We start from the raw sequence: 24,838 nt of genomic DNA on the forward strand, positions 1-24,838 counted from the left end.
AATTCACTGCATCAGGCAGAAAAAGATTTTCATCCTTTCGGGATCTTGGCTCACCTGATGTGTCTGTAACATCCTTTCTTTGACTGTCTGGCTGACTGCCATCACACATGAAAACAGAGGTTGAGGAAGGAATTTTTATTTTATTCAGCTTTTTGTTTGTTTCGGTTTTTTTTTTTTGCTTGATGCCTTTTACTGTCGCTTCCCGAGCACCACTTTAATGCGTTTTCTATAGATCTGCCTCTCTTAATCTCTCAACCTGAACTTGTGTTTTTCAGTGTCAATGTTACACCTCCATCGTGCTTGCCTGACCTTTTCAAAATGCCTGCCAGAGGCCAGTATGCGCCCAAAACTATTACCCTTCATGTTTTCTTTTGCTCGCTCACTCACTACAGTGACATGAGAGCCCTCACTCAAAATGCCAAATGCATGCCGGTTTCTCTGACTCCTGTTCTCTGTTTCTGTCTTCCCTCATTTCCTTCTGCCATTTCTGATGTCATAAATCTTCTGATGTATTCTTTCATCAGCCTAGATATGTTTTGATCTTTTCTCTGCTCCTGTATTTTCTCCTCTCTCCTTCCAATAGATTTCAAGAGCGAGGGGAGACGCTGATTGGAAAAAACAAAGAAAAAGCATAAAATTCTGAAAGCCTCTGTTTCAGCTGATGTTCAAAGTTACAAAGACAGCACCAGCTCATTTTGATGATGGTGATAATGACTATGACTGAATTGTTGCAGCATTTAAAACAAAAGTAATAGAGGAGATTGTATTTTCATTACAGTTTGACCTAAATTAAAAACCAGTAATGACATTATTCTGTGAGAGCAAGATTATTATATAATTTTATAATTATTATATTAATTTTTAAATTAATAAACCAGAAAACAGACTTGTACACTGACTTTAAGTCATTCCACCTTAATCAAAAATCGTGAAAGGGACTTTGGAAAACATCTTGTAATTGGATGTTTTATTCAGGTTTATTTATTCAGCCCCTTTCCAAATATTCGTTCAGATACATTTGGACTCTTTCCATCCAGCAAATAAAGTGATGTTTCTGCTGCATTGTTACTGTTCAATGTCAGTCCCCAAGTAAATATGTCCGGCATCATAAAACAGCATAAATTTTCTTAAATGCTGAATCACATCTCTAAAACTGTGTGACTAATAAGTCACTGACTGGTGTTCTGTATGTAAAGACTCACTTGTTCAAACAAAAAACACAGATGTGACCCGTTCTTATTCAAACTAAAATGTTCAATATTAAGTTTGGTTCAAATTGCAATCAGCTCTGTCGTTACATTTTGCTTTCAATATTCAGAATCAATTTGTACCAAATGAATCTCATTTAGTACAAAAACCATGAAGGGCAGCTACTGGGTCCTCACAGCTTAATAACTTGAACAGCAAGTACACCATGTCCAGGACTTCCAATGTCATAAACACAAGCTTATAAGTCCTAATTAAAAACATGTACTCTCACATTTCTCTCAACGCAGCTGCTTTCTGTGTCCATAATAATTATTTTACTTCGTGTGGGTTCAAATTCCTTAGTGCAGCGGTTGTCTAAATTTGACAGAACTCCAAGCACATGCTTATTTCTTTTTTAAAGAAATGCAGTGTCAAAGAGTTAAGAGTTAGAGGTCAGGATGATGTGAGGACTGTTGGATTACTAAATGTGATACATGAAAAAAATGGAATACTAACATATTCTCTTATATTCTTTCTACTATTTACACTCTCTGCTGTTTACTGAGCCGTTGTATATTATAGCTGTGGTATATCATTGTATGTTATAACAAGTCAGAAATTCAAAAAAACCAAACCAAACTCTTTCATTCATTTTCCCTTTTTCTTTAATAAGACACACATGCAGAGGGGAGCACTAATTTCTCACTTGTATAAATATCATTCATGAATGCTAATGAAGATAGTGTTGGCCCTGACCTTTCATTTTTTTGTATTTTTATATGTAGAGCTTCTGGTTCTACATGTCTCATGTCAACCTCGTAACATCATCATCATCACAAATGAGAAGACACCAAAGAGAATTTTCCTGCTCGGAATAAGTTCGTTTGAGCACACAAGCAAATGGCAAAGAATTTTTCAAAAGCACCTGCCCAGCTCTATTTGTCGGCACTGGAGAGGAAAATCAAAGGTTTCCATCTGAGTAGATAACACACAGGAATTCTACAACATTTGATTTGGTTTATTTTGGGATTCAATGTCTCACTGAAACACATTTTTATAGTAGTTGCTTTGCTCATTAGAATAACAGCAGTCTCCAGAATTTGCATTTTTTTCAGTTCAGTGTGTACTATACAGACATTATCACTCAACCACTCAAAGATTCAACCAATTATAGCAGAAATTTCCCCCTGCTCTCCCACTCGTTCCCAATTGAGTTCATGTTTTTTTTTCCCTGCGCACTGGTCTAAAATGAATCAGCCCAAACTGTGTCACCCACCACTGCCTCCTCTCTGTCTCTGTCATTTCCACCTCCTGTTTATCTGCTGGCTGTGTATCATCCCACTAATGGTCTTTCCATTATCTCTCATGTTAAGCGTAGCTCAAATTGCTTTCATCCCTGTGCCACTGCTCTTTTATTTTCCAACATTCATTCAGTCAACACATATATTTTTAGATGTGACCAGCAGCTGGATTAAATCACTCTCTCCCAGTCAGTCACATGGCAGCATTCACAAAAAAATGGCTTCATCTGTGCGCTCATCCATGACCCTCATGCTGAAGCCAAAACAGGTTGCAGTCCACACTGTGAAAATGTATCAATATATCAATGTCTCTAACATTATACTGTATGTCTGAATAAGTTAGTTAAGATGAACTGTAAATAATGCTGCTTTGTGTACGACGATTCTCTCAGTCTCTAAATTAAACATGGTACATCCACTTAATGTCTCAATAGTTTTTCTGCTTTGAGGAATAAAGCCTGCTGATCCAGCTGCAGTTTTATTGCTCAAGGCCCACTCAGAGTGATAGAGCCATGTTTTTAGAAATATACGATAATTGCCAAGGAAGATGGGCCTTTTTCTTTTTTTCTAAAGATATGAATATGATTTTCTATACAGAATAATAGATTTTCCATAGAGCATAATAGATACAGAATAGATAGTTACTATGGTGATGTACTAAGATTTCATCCACAGCAAACTACTACAGTTATTTTGGTACATATAATGGTCTCACTAATACATGCAATGCTGCATGATTTCGATGTTGCAAAGATCAAATGAATAGTGGTCATCATGGTGTTTACCACCATCAAAGAAAAGCCCAGCATTTCCATATCTAACATTACAAATGAATTCATAGAACCAAACTACAAAAGAAGGCACAAGAAAAAGTGAAGAGGCCAACAGAGTGCAGCTCTCATTTACTCTGAAGGGTCAAGTCCTATTGAATAATCAGAAACGTTTTGCGTCATTACATTTGAAACCTGAAAATTAAACCTTCGGAAAAAGTGTTTTGGTTGCATGGGAAACAGGAATAAGATCCAGGCTGACACTGGGCATGAAGGCCACCAATCCATCACCGGATCAGCATATATACAATCATTCACATTCACGCCTATGGGAAATATTGCATCACCAATTAGCCAACATACCCACCCATGTAATGAACCCATGCAAACTCCATAGAGGCAAAAAGGACTGCGGTTTGAATCCAGAGCCGGTAAGGGACAACGTGTCCATCATGCTCCTTACTCAGGGAAACAAGTAATGATATGAAGGATGTTTTATGTATGTAATCTCACGTATACACTTCAATGACAGGCTTATTTTTTTAAGGTAACTAGTGTAAAACGAAGCCATCTTTATTATGTCTGAAGATGTGAGATGCATTAATGTGATGCTATACTTCAGACCCCTCTTTTTAAAAATAAGTCATTGGAGCATTTTAATGATCGCATATTATTGGATGAGGACATTTTAAACGATTCATACAGTATGCATCTCCTCAAAGCTTTGAACACTTGCACAATCTATTAAATTCAATGAAGCAATGTCACAAATGCATTGACAAACCTTTTCGTTGGCAATGATTCAAAGAAGTGTTTTGTTCCTCCTGAGGCTTGTTTTGATTTTATTTGCCTTTCTCTTTGACAGGCTTTCTTTTGTTTCTTGCACCAGCTCTGCATATACGTAGGTAGAACACATCAAATACTGTACATTCTGTTTGCCAGGAAAAATTTATGCATTGTTTTTTTTTCTTTGGCATGCTGAATGCATTTATGTGAATGAAAGTTGCACAGACCTGGTGTAACAGACCTTTTTCACTGCAGGCATGTTGACCGCAAACAGCAGAACAAAAACAGATGTTAGCAGTTACATTATTCAGGGATTCATTCCAATCTAGTCTGTAAGAGTATTTTTACAGAGTTTTTAAAAATGTTTTTAATACTACATAGCCATATATATATTCTGTGTGTGTGCACAAAGGTTCAAGAACCAACACATAGCCAAGAGTTCAAGCTGAGTGCACTTAAAAATTAGGTCTGCTAAAACAAAAACCTCATCAAGGTGATTGCTTTATTATCCTGTGTCAAGTGTAACCCCCAAAGCATGTCTTCTGATGCAGCAGCCCCAAGAAAACAACAATCCTGCCCTAAATGCAGAAGTAAAGCTTACCCGAAATTAAACTGTCCTAATGAGAAACCGAAACAGCAGAGGCAACATTTCAAAACTGTTGACTTTTGTCGCAAAGGGTCCATGGCAATTCTCAAATGAGTCCGAAAAAAGTTAAACTGAAGTTAATATTCTTAATTTTAGCACTTTGAAAATGGTTTTCAAAGAGAATACGGCTGCAGGACTGCAGACTATGGTAATTACTTTAAAATACAGTCCTCTCATGTTAACATTGAAATCTCCTGATACTTCTCCCACAAAGTAGAAATAATCTGTCAGCAGGATTGTAGCTTGGAAAGAAGTCTCTAATCATTTGATTTGTACGTTGCTGAGCAAAGCTGAAAAAGAAAGACTGTAAAGAAATTTGATGAATTGCAAAAAATTGCTCCAACATTTCACCAGGACGATGAAAAATTATGTTTTCAATTAGATGTGGGGTAGTTTTAAATGTGCTTGAAAGAGAATCTGCTCTTTGCTGTGGCATAGTAAAACTACAGTTATGACATGAAATATTTCCGAAGTGTCACCTGATTTGCATTACGTGTTATGTAATACTTTTCAAAGGGACTGGCAATACTGAAGGGAATTTCAAACTAACTTCCCGAAACACAACTTCCTTTATGCAAATGAAGTTATGAAAAGATCTGAGATGTGCGGAGGAAGCGGGGGCTGGGTTTGGGTACGTCTCCGTTCTCAAGGGAATTTCTGAAATCAAGGGAGCAGGAGTGTAAGAGAAAATCAAATGTAAGAACAAGGAAATGAGAGGAGAGCATCAGGGAATGTGTGTGGAGTTAGAAGGAGAGAGAGTGAGGGAGAAAAATGAAGTCTTCTGAGATTAGATCAGAAATAGACGGAGTATAACGGCGTTCCTCTTGCACAGGGAGAAGAAACAAACGCCTTTTTGACAGACTCACAGACCGACTTTATTTACGGAGATCTGACACAAACCACAATAATTAGACTGCTCCTTCCCACCAACTTGCAGGAGATTCCTCCAACTCTAACTGCGATGAGTGCGGGTTGAAAAAAGGATGATAAATATGTGGAGATGAGTGGTTCTTTTTGAACAGGCGGTGCAAGACATGCAAGTGGAGCTGAAGGGATTCTTGACTTGGAAAATAGCACAAGTCAGCATTCATAGTCTGTCACGGGCTAATAACTGAAACTCTGGGAGCTCGTTGATATTCAACTCAAATTCATTTCTGCTGCTTACCAATGAAATAAGTCCAGATGATTTACTTAATCGCACTGAATTGTATCATGTCTGTTTGGAATTCATTTCCCACAACTGGTCCATAGCTGCTGTAAAATCTTACTGACACTCATGCACCTCCGGTTAACGCACAAAGGCTCACATTATTGTACACACTCCAACAATGATCTCAGCACAGTATTCTCCAGAAATTTACATCCAAGAAAAGACTGTGAAATTTATCCTTGCATCAAGGGGTTAAAGGTCGATATCGAGGGTGTATTTTTCTGGTGCAAGGATAGTTTGTGGGTGTCGAATGAGTCCATATTGTATTCATAGAGCCCGGGCTTTGTGACCTCTTGCCTGTACACAATGCACAATGTAGCACAACACACTTGGGGGAAGGTGTGTGTGGGGGTGTTTGCGTGTGTGTGTGTCTGGTTTTTTTTTTTTTTGCAAAACACAAAAAAACAGTAATGGGTAGTTCACCTGCAGATTCATCGAGTGAATAATAAACAAAACTGAAATTGCGTAAAAAAGATTTAGTAAGTTGTTTGCGCACTATTTTTCCTTTGAGTTCCTCTGGGGTGCGTTCTGTCATGGTTCATATTTTGTCTGGTTGTTTTGTTTTGCCTGCCCTGTTGTTCTCTGTGCTCCTGCTTCCTCTGCCCCTCTGCCCCTCCTTGTTTGTTCAGCCTCGCCTTTTGTCATCTTTCTCTGTTATGGCTTTGGAACGTCAAGCTCAGTCCCCGTTTCCTCTTTTTGTTGTTGTTTGTTTGCTGTTTGCGTATTGCCACCGTTATCTACATGGGCTATTTTTGTTGAAATTTGACTGTTAATAGGGACTTGGTTTTACCTAATCTGTTTCTGCATTGGGGTCCAGTTTTGGTGAACCATGACAGAATACTCTGGCCACTTGGACATCAGACGCTCGCGGCTCAGGGCACTCTCTTGGCGTAGCACGGACGAGCGCTGCATGAGGTGGCTGTGTGTTTCAGTCACCTCAGAAGCAGTGTGGTTCAGCTGGGCAATGGCATGGAGCAACTATCAGCCCAGCGCTCCAGCCTCAAGCTGACTGACGCTCCTCTACAGCTGCACCAGCTCTACCGGCTGCGTCAGCAAGCCCTCACCACCTTCCTCTGGAGCCCTTCATCCCCCTGCTAGGTATTCAGGGGATGTAGGGACATGCAAACAATTTATAAACCAGTGTGTCCCAGTGTTCCACCAACAACCTCCCATATACTCCACTGACAGCTCCACAGTAGCCTTTATTATGAGCCTACTTGTTATGTTTAATAATGCACGACTGTGTGTGCTCACTGTGTTTTATTTTTCTCAGCGGCCATTTATATATTGAACTCTACAGGACACACTTTACGGCAGTAATGTCACGCTGTCGTGACTTACATTTTGTAGCAAAAGTGCAAAACAGACTTGAAACAAGTTGCAAAGGAACATTACTGAGGCCCGAACACAACCAACTTGACCGGATAAAACGGGCAGACCAGCTTACCCGCCTTATAGTTTATAGACTTGTGGATTGTTCTTCCACATGACAGGCTATGCAGTAGTCTACAATAGGTGAGGAACTTAAAAAATAGTCTCTGAGGTAAGGGGGCCTCTGGTGAGCCCGGGCAGGACGGGACCTAGGCTGCAGGGGTTCAGCCGGTGCATCAGGTTCTGGTGGGGCTGGGGGCCGGGGCTGCTGGCTGCACCAGAGGAAAGTCCCAGTCCCCATCCATGTGACACAGATCAGCTGCAGCCACCTGGTCTGATGGATCGATAGATTCGGACCCAGTCTGACACTGTGAGTGCGGGACATTTCACCTGACGCACCCTGTCAAAGCGCTGCTTAATGCTGTGTTGCCTCTCCGCTACTCTGTCGCTGGTGAGGGGCTTCGCCGCTGGAGTGTCTTCCTTCGTAGGATGTAGACGATCCAGGGGAAGTTGAAGTTCACATCCCAGCATCAAGAGGGCTGGGGAAACTGCCTGTTGTGACGTGTGGCACCGCCCTTTAATGTCATAAGGTGTTCTGCAATGCTGATGCAAATGGGAGGTAATCTGCCAGGTGTGCTCTCAGCCCGTTCTTGAGTGTCTGGTTAAACCTCTGAGAGTCCGCTGAGATGAACTGCGGGCTGTTATCGTTGATGATGGCATCAGGCACACCCCAGCGGGCAAACAGGGAGGAGAGGAAGTCCTGGTTGGTGACAGACCCACCAGGTCACCAGGTGGAAATGTTGGTGCTGAGGGGTGCCATGAAGTTCACCACAGATGTCCAACTGGATGTGGGTCCACGGGGCTGCAAAGGCAGAGGTGGGGCCAGGCCGGTCTTTCCACTGGCGAGGCAAGCTGTACGGTCCTTCACCATCGTCTCAATGTCCCTGTCAATGCCTGGCCACCAAACTAGGCACCTGCAGCATTGTTTAACCCTCAAGATGCCTCAGTGACCATCATGAACCATGGCCAGGACGTGTGCCCTCAAGGCACTAGCGATCACTGTACAAAGCCCTCTCGCCATGCAGTCATTATTCCAACAGGAAAGGTCACCTTTTACACGGTGGAAAAGTGCTATCTCCTCCGGCACCCTGGCGGGCCAACCCTTTTGGATAAAAGTGTGAAGCTGAGTAAACACAGGGTCCTGTGCAGATGCTGCTTGGAGCTCCTGCAGGGAAACAGCTGCCTGGAGGGGTTCATGCAACATGAGAATCAGCTCCAGCTCTGAGGAGACTTGGGCGATGTTCGGCGCAGAAATGGGCGTGGTTCTGGAGAGCAGGTCGGCCACGACATTGTCTCTGCCAGGTGTAAATATCGTGGTGAAATTATAAGCCTGCAACCTCTCTGACCAATCGCCCGTTATGTAATGAGGAAGTCGCTAAGTGTCTCCTTTCCCTTCGCCTGGGTCAGCTGGTGTAGCAGATTTTTCTATAGATTTTCAGATTTTGGCTGTAGACAGTGGGCAGAACAACTGTCCCCTACAAGCCCTTGGGAAGCTCTTAAAGACGAGCTAGCCACTCGCAATGAGACCTCGTCTCTGGAGGAGCATATTTTCCTGGCCATCTGCCTAGGCACCAGTTATGTGAAGGCCAGACAGGAGAGGTCCCCTCCTGCAGGCTTTCCATAGCCCCTTCCACCACCCTCCTTTGGGCTCTGCTCCTCCACCGCAGCTTCCACCAATGTTTCTCCGGCTCCATCCCCAGTTTCAGCCCCCAGTGAGCCCATGCAACTGGGCAGGATGAAGCTTACGCTAGTCAAGATTCAGCACAGAGTGAACCTGCGCCTTTGCATCTAACATGGCCTTGTCGGCCATTTCCTTGCTTCCTGTTCAGCAAAGCGTAAAAGAAGAGGCTCATCAGGGCATGGGGGTCGGCCCTGGTGAGCTGTTCTACTGTCCCACAGACCCCCACCAACCACCTTACCCTGAAAGATACTGTCTCTCATGAGGAAACATTTCATTCTCTCCAAATCCTGATTGGCTCCAGAACCAACAATAACTTCATTGACTCTGCATTTTTTGCGCAGGCAGAGATCCCCACTGTGAGGCTGGATGAACCCAGAGAGGTAGTCGCTATGGATGGCAGACTCCTCTCCCGTATCACCCGTCATACCGTTCCCCTTTCGCCCCGGCTCTCTGGTAACCTCCTTGAGTCACTCCCCCTTCTCATCATTTCCGCTTCTCATAGTCCACTTGTCCTCGGTATACCCTGGCTCACCACTCACAACTCACACATAGACTGGTCCTCACCCTCTACAACCAATTGGAGTTTGGTTTGCCACTCACACTGCCTTTGCTCCACCACACCGTTATCATTCTGTCACCCCTGAGCCCTTAGACCTATCGTCTGTGCCCCTTGAGTACCATCACCTTCAGGACGTTTTTAGCAAACACTGTGCCCTTTCCCTTCCGCCTCAGAGTCCCTATGATTGCGCTACTGATCTTGTCCCCGGGTCGACTGCCATCCAGCAAGCTGTGCGACATCACCATGCCTGAACGTGAGGCCATGGAAAGATATATTTCTGACTCACTTGCTGCAGCATTTATCTAGCCCTCCTCCTCACCTCTAAGGATTAGGAAGAGTGGAAAATTGCTTTCAAAACTCCTCTCGGCCATTTAGAATATTTGGTGATCCCCTTTGGACTCGCTAATGCCCTTGTTGTTTTCCAATGCCCAGTCAATGATGTGCTCAGAGATATGCTATTTGTGTTTGTATGTTTGGACGATATTCACATTTTTTTTCCAGAGACTTTAAAGAGCACATACAGCAGAAGGTAGCCACTTTCTGTCACCTCTCTCACATCAGTTAAAGTAACATTCAACTGGCACCCTAAGGCAGACGCCTCCTTTCAAAATCTCAAGGAGACAGACCCCTGCTGCCAGTTTGTGGTGGAAGTAGACCGGGGTAGAAGCTGTACTCTCCGAGTGACCTTATGCTTTTTTATCTCTGTGACACTCATGACACTTGCAAGAATCTTGAGGTAATACCTACCAGTGTTGTTTGACCCACCATTTGCCACTGATGACACTGAAGTTCTTGCTCATGGAGGCATTTATTGGGTCGCTAAATGAGTCTATCAAGAGTTTGCTCCAGGCCTGCTCTATATGTAAAATGCCTTGAAGTAACTCTGTTATGATTTGGTGCTAGGTAATGTGATTATTGGCTAAACAAATGTCTAAACATAGGTTCAAGCATTTATTTTGTCACAGTCAAAGCCAGAATTTACATCAGAGCTCTTGAGCTGAACTGTATTACATTAAAAACACAGAATAAAATGGCCACTGAGTGTTCAACATCCCTCTATAGACACTTTGTGTAATGGTTTTGTGCACTTCAGCTGGTGTGTCTGATCATAGCCCCTAAACGTTACTGTTCTGTAGTTGTGATCAACATGCATGAGAGTTTTCTGACCCACAAACTCCACATGGAAATTATTTCAGCGTACTCATGTCTCATAACAACATGTTGATGGATTTTGCAGCATGATCTTATCGCTAGATTGTCTTTCATTTCTCAGCTTTCCTTGTGTGCTGCTCATTTTTGTAATGCCATGTCTGTGCTCTATTAAACTATAGCAAATACAACCCACACATTTTCTTCTGCAGTCACAGAGAGAGGCAGGTTTAGTGCCTGTTCCTGTGGTGCAGTCACAGGAGACAAAACTTGTTTGTCGCTGAGGTCACCGCTGACAGTTATTTATCAAAAAGTTCTCATGGTAATTTCATCTTATAGCTGAAACACCATAATAATCAGTTGATATTCAGGGGGGAGATGTTCAGCAGGGGAAGAAGAAAAGGGCACAGTATGTATTACTCTACTCAGGACATAAATATGTATTAATTAAACCAAATACAAACAGATTTCACTGCAAAAACTATGCATCATGACAATAGATTCATGGTTTGATCCACGTATGTATGACAAATCATTAGCATTACAAGCCCATTCCAGATGCATTTTATGAAAGTTACATTTATGATCGAGATGCTAAAAAACTTCAGCTCTTAACTGAGCTTGTCACTGAGGGAAAGCAGAAGCAGAATGCTTCCCTCAAGGACATTTAAGCTACAATGGATTGTGGTGCAGAGAGTCTCGTACCACCTCTAGAATAAAAAAGCACTGGTGGTAAGATGAAATCAAGGAAATGAATAAATGGAAGAAGAACAAGGTAAAAAAAAAAAGAGACTTGGAGAGGGAGGAGGTGGTAAAAAAAATAGTGAACGATGGGGGAAAAAAAGATGAAGTAAACAGATGGGGAAGGGAGAAAATAGGAAAGGCAGGGGACAGAAGAAATGTGGAAATAGAAGAGGGCCATTAATATGTTTATATATGAGGGAGAGAAGGTCTGGCTAAACCCCACGCACAACCATTTTATTCAAGCTGCATGATGCATCATACATACATTTCATTCACCCTTCATCACAGTAGTTCATCTCATCACTGTCCTGTTTTCATTCGACTCATTCCTCAGCTAACAGAAATATTTATTGCGTAGTGGCATAAACATCCACCTTTGCAAATTCATAATAATCATTTAGAAATGGTGTTACATCCATGTTACACCTCCAGTACAGCAAAACTGCAAGCAATAGAAAATTCAAAAACAAGGCTCTCCTCAATCTCCTTATTCCAAGCTGTGGTGCTGGCAATGCTGTAGCAATAGATCAATGGCAGAACCAAGCAGGATCGTTTTTCCCACCAGCCGTTGAATTATTCAGGCCAGGATTTTCCTCTGGGGAGATTCCTGCTTAGTCTGTCAGGCACAGCAAGCTTGCAGCCTTGCAAAGAAGCTCAGGTTCATCACAAAACCCTCCAGCAGCACAGACTGTGTCATAGCCCGGGTCAACAGAGGTCAGGTAGCAGGCAGCAGTGTGACCCTGATGAACTGGTTCATTGATCATATTGTGTCCATTTTTTCTTTTATTTATTTCTTTTTTTCTTGTGGACTGAATATGTCTTTTGGCTGCTAGAACTTTTAGGTAGAGAGGACAACATGCTCTTTACATGCTGCTACTCAATAGAGATCAGCATTGATTTTGTATGTAAAGAAGGACAGTTGTCAGGTTCAGCACACTGCCTTAACATTTTTACATAGGGGAGTAAATGCAGCAAAACAGAAATGAAAGCGAGCCCACACTGTAAAAATAATATCCTGAGAGAAAAACTTTAGAAAAACTACTTCAAAGTAGGTCAGTGTAAAATGTGTGATTGTTTCAGTGAAATGGGTCACTGACTGGGGATCTCACAGTTGGATGTTCCTCCTCTGCCTGCCCCTAAGATATCTTCCTTTAGCTAATGAGCTACTCGAGCTATTCCAAAAACTGCGGCACACAAAACATTAAAGCCGGCGAGAATAATATCTAAATTAACCTTACTGGCACACAGCTGGTGAACAACATGAAACACTCATTGGTGTAAGTCACTATGCCAGGTACCAAAACTAATAAGGATGCATTTTCAAGCAAGGGAGATTTAGCATTGAAAAATAAAAAAGATCTATTTTAGTTCTTTAATTACAGAGGGCAAATGGACACTGATCCTTGCTGCTGCTGCTCTGTGTGTATGGACAGGTGGGGGTAAGGTGGGTTGAATGACATTGATTTTATGGTTAGGTGATGTCAGAACATTTAATGATAGAGGCAATTTAATACAGATGGCTGATATTTTTTTGTTTTATGTTGTGTTCTAACATCTTCCAATTGTCTGATGGTAACAGCATCATGACTTGTAATAAACCAACATTCTAGTCATGAGAAAAAGCCAACATCAGTGTTTGACAGCAAGCCATTTCTAACCTTTATCTAACAGGATAGTTGCTGGCAAGCTTCGATGATTAGCACATTTAGTTCCTCAGAAATGTTCCTAAAAAAAATGTCCTACTACATCAGGATCTGTTTTTGTTGATGTTTTGATAGACATTTACATTTACAATGAATTTCTTTAACAATTAAATTAAAATGTAAACAATTAAACAGATTTTAAACTATTAAAACTCTATTAATGTGAATTAATATTCTGTTTTGTGCCCCGTGGGATCTGAGGCTCTTACACAATTGCCTGTTTCCCCCAGTTGGCAATCCCCCATGACCTATGAATGTGTGTGCAATGTTTCATGGTAATCTTTCCAATTATAGTTGCAATATTTCAGTGCTGCATGGCTAAAACGGCATAACTACCAATGAAAATTGCAGAAGCTCTAAAACAAGATAAACAACACCTCAAAAGTTCTTAATGACTTATTTACTAACAGACAAAAGAAAAGCACAGTTAAAAAGATCACAGCCAACCCTATGAGGTAAAAAAAAAGTGTTATCACTGCAGTAATACCTTGAGGGAACTTGGCTGTCTTCAGAGTCAACAGAAAGAAAATGTATATACAGCTACACTTAAAGTCATTTGTTTGAATTCAAGTCCACAACAATATTTGTCCTAAACTGTCACAAATGCAATCACATCCTTATGAATGCAGCCAGGAGAACAAGTTATGCACGCACACTCACACAGACACACACATTTTTCACTCATCCATTATCTATTTTCCCTCTGGGCGTTGGTAGCTCCATAATCAAATCCAGTCATCTCACCCACACACTTTCACACGTCTCCAGCTTTGCTGTACCACATAGGACCATCTTGCCCAATCATCCCATCCTGCAGTTGGGGGGGGGGGGAAGCTGAAATAGCATTGTGAGCTCAGAATAGGCAAACAATCTCACATCTACTCTGAGGAGGGAACTAACTGGCTCGCCACAAGATGCTGACACAATTGGTAAAACCAGCAATATAAACAATGCCAGCATTAGACTCCTGTCATTCATTTGTCAGTCTCAACTGTGTAATAAAAGGGCTGGAGTAATTATACCGTCAGATGTAATCTCGCAAGTTTGTTGTGGAGTGTCAAGAAATCAGCTTTTATGGCTCCACAGGTACAATATGTGAAGTGTGTGATGATTAGTTGTCATCTAAAATTAATTGCACATGTACTCTGTTTTGACAAATAAAGCCATAACTGCTGCAGTGATCCCTCTCATGTTTAGAACAAGTCTGTATTTCATGAGTTAAAGTCCCTGCAAAGAAAGTTTAGCTTAAGCGTCTTAAAACCTATAAACAAGCCTGCTGTTGTTCCACCACTGACTGGAGGTAGAAATGAGTTAACTGTATTTAAAGAGGATACAGCACCTCATAGCAGTAGCAGAAAAGCTGTGCACTCTGAATGGTGATGTGATGGTAGCTGTCCACATCTGTGACTCGCCTTCCTCAATGGATTTGACTGAGAACTATTAAGCTCCCATTACTACGGCTCTTATGGTGAGGACAGATGTTGTGCCACTGCTGCACTGTCGGTGGGGCTCACATACCGTAAATGGTTGATTATATGCTTGTCCTCTTCAAAAAAGAAAAAGAAGAGGAAAAAATGGTTTTGGTGTGTTGTTATTTTTCTTTAATTTTTATTAAAAAAAAAAAAAAAAAATCCAAATGGAAATCTTTTGCAGGTAAGTCTTTGCTATGACTTTGGAGATAAAAGTGACCCTGTAATGATTCTGCTGGAAAAGCTTTCCATATGTTCTGCATGCAATTTCACACATATCAGACATGTATAAAGCACTAACAGTGATTTATTGCCACGCAGGGGAAAGAGCCAGTCTGTGACTTACACAGTTTAATGATGTGTGCATGTCCTTTTTTACTTTTATGACTCATTGTCTGACTAAAGTGGCTTGTATGTGGATGCATACATCTGTCTAGATGTGAAGCGCACTGAAAGCTGAAGCACAAGCACCATAATAAGAGTATCATTTAGTGTTCATTCAAAATTAGAAAGTTTGTCTGCCAGTTCAATGTATATCTCCTCATCTTTTTCAAGCGGGAAAATGGAAAATCATTCTTTAGGCTTTTGTTTATCTCTCGATGGGAATCATCTCGAAGCATTACACAAGTCATGTAATTACAGCTTCTGTTTTCTTCACGGGCATTATTTATTTTCTGTAAGCTCCATAATATTTAGCGGCTGCAGATTTGTGGCCTATTGTGATTGTTTACATTGTCACTGGCTCCTTTGGAAAAGTCAAAGGAACCAAAGTATACAATAACATAATTAGAGTCCAAAAGCAATCCTTCATTCTGGTGCCATTTTGATAAAAGGCTTATCACAGAGCTGAGACAAACACCCTGAACAGATGTTAATAATGGCTCCTCAATTAGACAGATGATGCAGATGAAATATTATTCCACACAGGAGGATGAAATGTGTATAAATCACTGATCCGCGACCTGAGAGAAGCTCAAGATGCAAAGTTCTCACCTTCCCATTAGAAATACTATGTATACAAATGAATTTCTATCTTCTTTGTCATGCATTTATTCACTCCAATTATTCCAGCACAGTGCTGCTTCTCTTCAAGATTTGAACTTCTGTCTTTTGACAAATCATGCTACTTGGTGTTTTTCAACACCTTTTGCTTCTGTGGACATCAATTACACTCTCTTAGTGTTTTGTTTTCTCCTACAATATAGTCGTCATCCATCAGCGGAAAGCTGGCTGATAGCATGGGGCTTGAGCAGAGCGATGATAAAAGTTTAATGTCAAGCTGAAGTGATAAAAAAACGAAATAGAGACTACCCGGCTCAGTTTCACAAATAACACAACTTATTTGAAGATTGGCTTTTTAGGTTGTCAACAGCAAAACACTGCAGTCATATATGTATTGAATTATAGACCATTTGTTGTTGCTGTATTTATGTGCCTCATGTAAACTGGCCTTGACAAGGCATTCAGAAACATCTGCCTCACAGGCGAACATTACATTTCATGACAGCAAACAGATGCCACAGGCCGCTCTCCACAACTCTAAGGTGTTTACTGGTCGTTGTCTGTTTAGCTATTTAGGACAGAGAGAGAGAGAGAGTGCATGTGTATGTCATCCTCCACTTCCCCCAGTCCTTCACCGATAAATTTGACTTTGTCTTCCCATGGCTCCTCTAATTTTGTCAGTCAGCCAGCAAGCCTGTCAGCCAGAGAGTACAGATCAAAGCCTCATTTCAGCCTCTCAGCCACTAAAGCCAGAATGACAGTGAGCCATCATTAACACTCGAGGAGAGCATTACCCTTCTTACTTTGGCCTTAACATCACTTAGGTTCAGTGGCTGTCGACCACAGCCACACCAGACGCCATTTTTCTTCATGGGTATTCTCTCTCCCAAGCATAACAGCTAGAAGATATGAGCTTGATACCAATAGCAGCGATCACTATGGAAGAATATGGTGGCTGCAGGAATGAGACAGTTTATTCTCAGCAGCAGAGTTGACACAGCTGATTACAGCCAGGGCTGTGAAGATGCTGACAACTGAACAGTTCTGCTGTCAAAGCTGGAGGGGCGTACTGGGAGTCAGGAGGAGTGATGGACAAAAACCTGTATCTTTAGTATTGTGGTTAAAAAATGGACCCCCCCCCCCCCCCACCAGCACCACCACCACCACCACCACAATAATTGTGTTTTTGGGGGCAGGGATGATGAGTTTTTGTCTTTTTTTTTTTTCTTTTTAATGGTATAAAACAAAGAGCGGAAGGAACCACTTTGACAGCAGACTTAAGATCTTGATATGTGCACATTTAATCTTTTCAGCACACTCAAAGCCACTTTATTGATTTAGTGAAGCGTTAGTCACAGTCTGCCTGTCAGCGCACAGACAGCATTGCAGGAAACAGAGCAGTTTCTCCCAAGTTGTCAGATACAGGCCCCACAGCTGTCAATACACAGGAGAGTTTCTCTGCTCTGCCGAAACTGATGCATGGTTCATCCAGCATATCATTATTATGATTGTGAATTCATAATAATTGTTTTCTGTGTTAAACACCACAACCTCTAACGTTCTTCCCCAACCTTAACCTAAGTGCTTCTGTTGTTGGTTCACAGCTTCACTGCATATAGGACTCTTCTGTTAGTCAGGCCTACCATCCTACACAATCAATTCACCACCATTAATAAGTGGAATGTTTGAATACTGTGAGTGGAGCATATTGAATGATCGGCTCTAATAGAGTCCTGACCACACATCGATATCTTTCGGGGAATATTCTTCCGAAGTGAAGTCTCTTCCCTGTTTTATGCAGTTTAACATGATAATATCTGACTGCTGTGTCTCAACTTCCAATTGTTATAAATTTGAAATTCTCCTTATTTTTACTGTGTCTCTATGCAGACTGGCCATCCCTGTAAATGAGGGAAACCTCAGTGGCCTACAAGTTCAAATAAAGGTAATAATATATAATGTACAAGGAACAATGCCAATGAGCTAGTTCAGCCAGACAACTCAAGCTGCACAGCTGGAGCTCACGCGCAGCTCACGTCACATATCCATGCTCCAGTCACCTCTCCATTTGGCGGTCTATTTAAACTGCAGAGTCTCCCTGCTTTCCCTCTGTGTGTCTGTCATTGTTTCTGCTGCGTGTTCTTCGTCCCCACCTGCAGCCTCCTACAAGCGTTCCATATGTTTTACTCATTACTCTTCTGCGTCTCTGTGTGAAGTGTCGGCAAGGACTCCGGAGGTCGGATCCTGAGCACCAAACATGTTCCATGTATTCACTGTTGCAATAAACAACTCAAAACATGAATTGGCTGACTGGAATATCTATATTTCACAATATGTAAGGAGATGGGAGAGAGAAATTGTTGTGAAAGGAAACTACAAAGGCACACAGCATCATTAAACTGTGAAAAGCTCTAAATCATATTCAGAAATTATGCTTGCTGTCTCCAATGCACTCATCCAAGGTGCATCTAAGAGAGAGGGCAGAAAATAATTGATTAGTTCTGCCAGTTTCAGAGGAAGAGTGATTCATACTGTAACTGGATCCAAATGTCCTTTGGATTGCAAACAAAGCCACAAAGACACACCAACATACAATGCGGGCTCTGTAGATCAATGCCGTCTTCCACACAGAAACAGAAAAAATGATTTGTAAGCAGAAACAACAGCTCAGATGCATATTTAATGGATGCTGCGTCTAAGCTTCATAAAGTCTTTTAATTTGTCTCTGAAATGGGTCACATTGTTGTGGTAAACTGCTTCTTTCCAAAACAATCAGTGCACACACCCATGCTGCTGTCCGTTTGTTTCTGGGGTTAAAAAAAAAGAAAGAAAGAAGCTGAGAGCAAACCACAAGAGGTGAAATAGAAAGGCTGTGAACAACACACAACAAATTTCGTGTAATAGCCCCCAGTGGCCCCAGAGGTCAGGACTGTACAGGAGGTCGGAGTCACAGAAAAGCAGACTCATCAATGCTGCAGGTGTTCCTCCATTTTTTTTTTTTTATTCAGTTAAGGCTAAGATTACTTCAAGAAATAAAAGGACCCTTCACGACAACAACAACAACAATTTATAGATAGATAAATAGATAGATAGGTAGGTAGATATACTGGTCACTGAAATAAGAGTTGAGGACAGAAATATCGCCTCAATCCTTTAATTGTATTTATCCAATAAACGCTAAATTGGGATAAAAATATTCTAATCCTAAAAGTCTTCTCTTCTGCAAAAGTGGAATATAATGATGGAAAATAACAAAAATTAATTGATTATGTTCATAATCAATAATATGATCAAGCTGTATTGAGACACAATTGGTGAAAATTAGCTTCAGAGCCAAGTATTTCCCTGAAACAGATCCAAAGAGAGTGAAAGAGAAAGTTAGAAACCTGCAAATGGGATTTTCCTTCCCACTGCTCCAACATGGCTGAAAAATTGCAAGTTATGTAATTCTCTCCGTTAAATACCTGGACATTTATATTGTAAGTATGCTTGTTCTTATTTCCTCTCATTGAGTGCTTGCCCACATCTCACAGAAACATTGCATCACATAAATGACTGAAAGGCTCCTGCAGCCGAAGCGCTGTTGATGGTAATAAACCAAAATATCTCTCAATGCAGGTTTCTGTTTTCTCTCTAAACACTCCGGTCTCTTATTTGCATTTCTTAATGAGTTCAATTCTCTGTCCTTTAGTTACTGTGCAGTGATGAGCATGCCCATCTCAACGTTTTCTCATCTCAGCGTGTCTTCTCAGTCTTTGTTTGCACAACAGCTTTTTTTTCTTTCTCTCTGCCTGTACCTCTCTCTCCACACCTAATTTTCCCCAACCAGTGTAAGTCAGTCAGGCTGTGCGATATCAGGCAGTGTGCCCATTCGGTTGTGCAACAAAATTGCTGTCAGCAAGTGTGTGAGAGAATGGGAGAGAGAGGAAGAGAGTGAGAGATGCAAAAAGGTTTATCGCACTCTTGATTTTGGGCGGGTCATCTGCAGGATAATTATACTCCACTTTGCAAAGCTGCATTATTATGCATTGTCCACCATATTCTGGTTATAGTTATAGTTATAGCTGCGATGATGCTCGTGTTGCGGCGCACACTCGCGCCACAAGTGCTCAAACCTCGAGACATGTGATGTCAGCAATCAGGAGATGATATGCATCGGCTTTGCCATCAGATCTTATTTGGCCTTTACTACGCTCATAAGCATAAATCTAAATGCAAATGCGGAGCATCCACAATGTGTAACAGATGACTTTAATCATAGCATCACATGCTACCCCTGCACTCAGAAATCCCATATCCCCACCAATTATCTTCACCTTAAGCTACTGATTGCAGTGAAAATTCAGCAGCTACAAGAGCCGTTTTAACCTCGTGGAAGTTCTTACATTAGCTGTCGTTCTCAAGAAAAGGACAATCAGTTGATAGTGTAATTAGTTTCTCTGCTCTGCATTCAGCCGGTTTGAACTTTGACCAGATGCTGGTTGGCACCATTTTTCCTCCTGCACTGAAATCAATGCAACGTTATTGTTATATATTTAATAAATTGCTTGTCTTGTTCAAAACATTTTTTAAAAATGACCATTTTCTCAAAAATACACCTCCTGCCAAATCTTAAAACGAGATTGAGTCATCAAAGAGGTTTGGTTTAATCTCTTTAACCAGCAGATGGCTGCTAGAGTCTTGGGTCTTATATTGAAATCAAAAAGCAAACATTAGTTTCTCCAAAAGATCAAAAGTCAGGCAATCACTTTATAGGACTCCCCTCCATTTTTATATGTACAGTTTCAGAAGCTTCAAACCGTCCTCTGCTGCTCAAAAACACATTTTGTGTTTGTTTCCAAAGCTGTGATTGGAGGGAATGTCATCCCCCAATTTGCATATCATAACATTTTACTATAACTTATATTCCTTGATATCTGAAACACTTTTCATGGTTTATTTTGTATTTAGAATTTTTTCATATGAAAACTAGAAGGACACTCAGAGACTGAAGACCAGCAACATCAACCAGACTTCAGAGAATGGGTTTTCTTAAAAAAACATGCCCGAGTCATTTATCCTGCAGGCAAATAATTCAGATCTCCCCGAAAATGTACAGTTGGTACAGTTTACTTTGTAAGCCGAGTGACAAGAAAGCAGACAGGTGAGAATATAAATTCCTTGGTGGAGGAATTTTTGTACAATGTATAAACAAGCATTGACACATGTCAAGAGTTGGAAATCAGGAAACAGATGGAAACCTTATTCATCATGCAGCAGACAAAATATTTTCTGATCCAGATGGTGAAAGGCGTCTTTTGGGATTCGGTAAATACTTTCATAACAAAGGCAACTGTTGTTAAACATCCTTCTGTGTTCCAAAATTTCTGGCTATTTTTTATGATTATTATTATCATTTTGAAAAGCAGGTGCCTGATTAAGTGACTCAAAAGGAATGATAATTCAACAGATGCACAGACTGGGGGCAGGCTCAGGAGTGAAATATTGGCTGTGGAACGTTGGGATGCTGAACCTGTGGACGCTGCACATCACAGCAACTGGAAAGGCTCACTGAGGTAATCTCTTATCACAAGTTGATGCTCCTCCATTGACTGACCCACTCTTCATTCAGGTCAGGCAATCTCTCCTCAGCTGATGGGAGAGATTTACAAATGGCCTATACCACATAAAATATTAGCACCTCTTCTTAGTGTTGGAATTGACTGGGAGGGCAAATGTGAAAGGGACCTGAGAGACTGAAAGCAAAGGTCTGAACAGTTGTTTTCCTGAGCATGTGCCAACTGCATCCCTGTAACGCAAGAAGTTTACCTTGGACTGATAAGCCCCACGGTAGTTGTAGCATCAGTGTGCAAAGAAACCAACAGTTTTTTTAAAATCCTCTCACCAGTTTTCCCATTTCTGACACAGCTCCTGAAGGTCGAGCTTTTCCCACAAAACAAATGTGCTGGGAATGGCGCACGATGATAAATGTGAGCACAGTGACAGATGAATCCCAAAGGACTGCCTGTTAAAGTAGATAGCATGACTGAGGTTAGGTAGCTAAAACCACTCAGCGAGGCTTATGGGAAAATGTCTCCATGCATTGCCATTGTAGAGAATCTGAATTATTACTGCAGAATAAATCCAAGAGAACACAATTATCATTAATCACTTCCTGCCACCAAATCCCTCATTCTTCTTCCCTCCGTGACTGATAGGCACACTAAGTCCTATCATTTCCCTCCTATTTTACTGATCCAGAGCCCAACCACCCCCATCTGTGTGTCATTGGTCCTGATAATAACATGTTGTCAAAAGCAGGGGGTGTAGCCTGTAATAAGGGGTATTAGCCCGGAGGGAACAGCTATCATCAGGATTTGGAGGTTTTAGAGAGCACATGTACAGTACGTGGTGACAAAGGGAGCAGAGCGAAGAAAGCCCAACAGGGAGTCTTTTATCATGAATAGGAATCTGACGCACACAACATCTGTACAAAGGATCTGTGAGGCCTTGAACTCCCACTGCAAGTGTTTGAATTTGACAGAAATATTGAACCGCTGATTTACTCTACTTCAGGTGGGACTCATTCAGAAGCCAAGTATTAAATATTTATCATGATATCACAGGAACTAAAGTGCATAGAGGACATTTGACGGTGAAGTTACAGCAGCCACCTTTTACACACTTCAGTTTATAACTCATTAGTCCATATGTTGAACATGAACAGAGTGAGGCCGCCCACTAATCAGCCAGCCAGTTCACAGTGTGCTACGTACACATACCCTCCAAACTGCATTGCAATCATTTACATTTATTTTCAAGGTGTGGATCTTACATGTGTCAAAGGTAGACTGTTTTTTTTCTAGCATGAACTCTCAGTTTCATCTGTTTAATACTCTTCAATACTCTGATTCTTCCTCGCTCTCTCACACACACACACACACACACACAAGTGGCAGTGAAAGCAATGCCTAATGCCCTCTTCTCAAACTCATCTTCTCTCAGGTAGGAGGCATCTGCGCCACTGTCTCTTTTTCCACCACGCATGCACACACATGTTGTCAGAGGTAGAATAACTTTAAATGCAGGAGGCTGTCATAGTAGGACTTCATTTAGCTGAATGGTGCTTAATTGCTCATCACTGAGGCATTTAATCCCAACTGGCTCATCCTGACAAACCAAAGCCACCCCTGAAATCCAAAACAACACAACTACCATCATTTTGCCTGCCTTCCTTTCTCCATCTAAACTGATCCTCCACCATCGCCCACCATTTCCTGCACAACCAAGCAAACTATTGTTAGTGCGGTAAATTGAAACACGTTCCTTTCTTGCCTGGGTTTCTTTCTTGCTGAGGAGAGATGTGGCAGCGAGCTTCTCTCAACGCCAGAGAGCCCATCAATAATGCACACACAGCTTGTTATAGCTCAAACTCACTCTGCTTCGATGGCTCACCAGCATAAAACCCAGCATCAAAGACTACAGTGTGTGTGTCTGTGTGTGTGTGAGAGAGAGAGAGAGCGAGAGAGAGAGAAAGGGGGTGGGGGGCGTGGGGGGTTCCCATTGCTTGGGTGTGAGTGTATGTCAGAGAGCTAAAAGGCTTGAAAGCCTCGACTTTAAAACTTTTCCTAATGAGAGGAGGTATGACTGTTCATTCTCACTGAACTCACACTGCCAGGGATCAATTTGGAAAGAAAAGGATTTCTTTTACGCTTTTTGAAGAGGAAATACATTTGTAGAGAAAATTAATAAAGAATGAGACTAAAATTCAGGCCAAGGACACAGGCACTGTGTGAATATGATGTAAACCTATGAATCTTTAACATCCAGTACACTGTGAGGAAAGCGGGATGGGCACTGAGAGAGCTTTCTGCCTGAAATGATGTGAGAGCAGAGGATGCATCCATCTGGACCACCATGCAGGCTGCAGACCAAAAGAAACACAAACTAACCCTGATCACTTGGCTGAGAGCTCAGATTGTTGTACATGAGCAGAGGTAAACTAAAATGGCACAGTTCACTGGTTTCCATCAGAGCTGACAGTAGTTGATGTAAATGCGTGAACCAAACAAAACAGCACGCAGCTTTCTGTAGAGTCTGATACAGAGACTTTATTCCAATAAGCGAACCCGAGCTCCTTCCCTGCCCGGGAATCTGCCGTTTCTGTCTCTTGTGTGTACTTGACAAAAGCCTATGTGGCTGTGTGGCTTGTGTGGATTCCGGATCACACCCTCTCTGAACAAGCCCTCACACAGGGTGGGGCACCCTCACAACTTTTCCAACACACAGTCTCTCTGCGCACCGAACTTTGTGCCGCTCAGACTCACCTGCAGGAGACGGTAATCTCCACTTTGGTGGCGGGGATGTTGCCGGTGATCGGGTCGAAGTCGTACACCGAGGACATGTCCTCCAGCTTGTCCATAACGTCTCCCTCCATCATCTCCATCGCCGGAGCTCGGGGCGGTTGTTGGGGTCCGATCCGAGACGCGCACAGCCTGGCCGCCCCGACGGAGCGCGTCGAGTCTTCGGCGACTCCACAGACCAGATCGGAGACCAGACGGCCTCCACTCCGAGCGGGTGAGGCAGCCACTTCACCAGTGTTGGAGCTGGAGGAGAGGGAGGAGGGAAGGTGCACGGAGTGAGTGAGCAGGTGGCAACTTTAACTGTCCTTCATGCAGAAAAGAGGCAGAAACAGAAGAAGAAACGCAGGGACAGTAAATGAAATCACTGTCGCGCCCTCACCGAGCGGCTGCAACTCATATGGAGAGCTGGACTGACTGTTTTCTGTGTGCGCACAGCAGAGCGTGTGAAGAGAGAAGACAAGATACTCACAAAGCCACCCATCCTCCTCCCACACTGAATCACATCCAAGTGCTGGAAACCCTGCCCATGCCCCAGCGCTGCTGCTGTCACCCTGCAACGTCTTCACAGAGGGAGAGGGAGAGGCATTACGCACTGATATTTGGTATTGACGGCTTCGTCTTTAGAAACATCCAGCGCGGAAACCTTCATATTTCATAATGATGAAATAAAGATGAGTGCGTTCTGAAGTGGCCAACAGTGGGTCCAAACCGGGAGGTCAGGACATCCTACAGGGTCGCAGAATAAACAGACAGGGTCTGTTTTTTCTGCGGTTTTGACATTTGACATTTCAAAAACATATTTTTAGGCTTTCTTTGCATTTTATCAAAGATGATCTGGCCATTATCTGACCATTTCA

The 24,838-nt window shown here is 42.1% G+C and overlaps 1 protein-coding gene across 4 annotated transcripts in view; it reads right to left on the minus strand.

Annotated features, from left to right (window-relative positions):
* The window catches only part of cpne5b (copine Vb), a 107,335-nt gene extending 83,280 nt beyond the window's left edge, over nt 1–24,055 (minus strand). For 3 of the 4 annotated variants that reach the window (XM_029502120.1, XM_029502122.1, XM_029502121.1), the window contains exon 1: nt 23,946–24,055. In XM_029502120.1, coding sequence (XP_029357980.1) covers nt 23,946–24,055 — 110 coding nt within the window. The remainder of the gene's footprint in view (nt 1–23,945) is intronic. The other variant, XM_029502123.1, reaches the window with a different exon arrangement.
* Between the last annotated feature and the right edge of the window lie 783 nt (nt 24,056–24,838).

This window comes from Echeneis naucrates, chromosome 5 (genome assembly GCF_900963305.1).
Source record: "Echeneis naucrates chromosome 5, fEcheNa1.1, whole genome shotgun sequence".
Lineage (NCBI taxonomy): Eukaryota > Metazoa > Chordata > Actinopteri > Carangiformes > Echeneidae > Echeneis > Echeneis naucrates.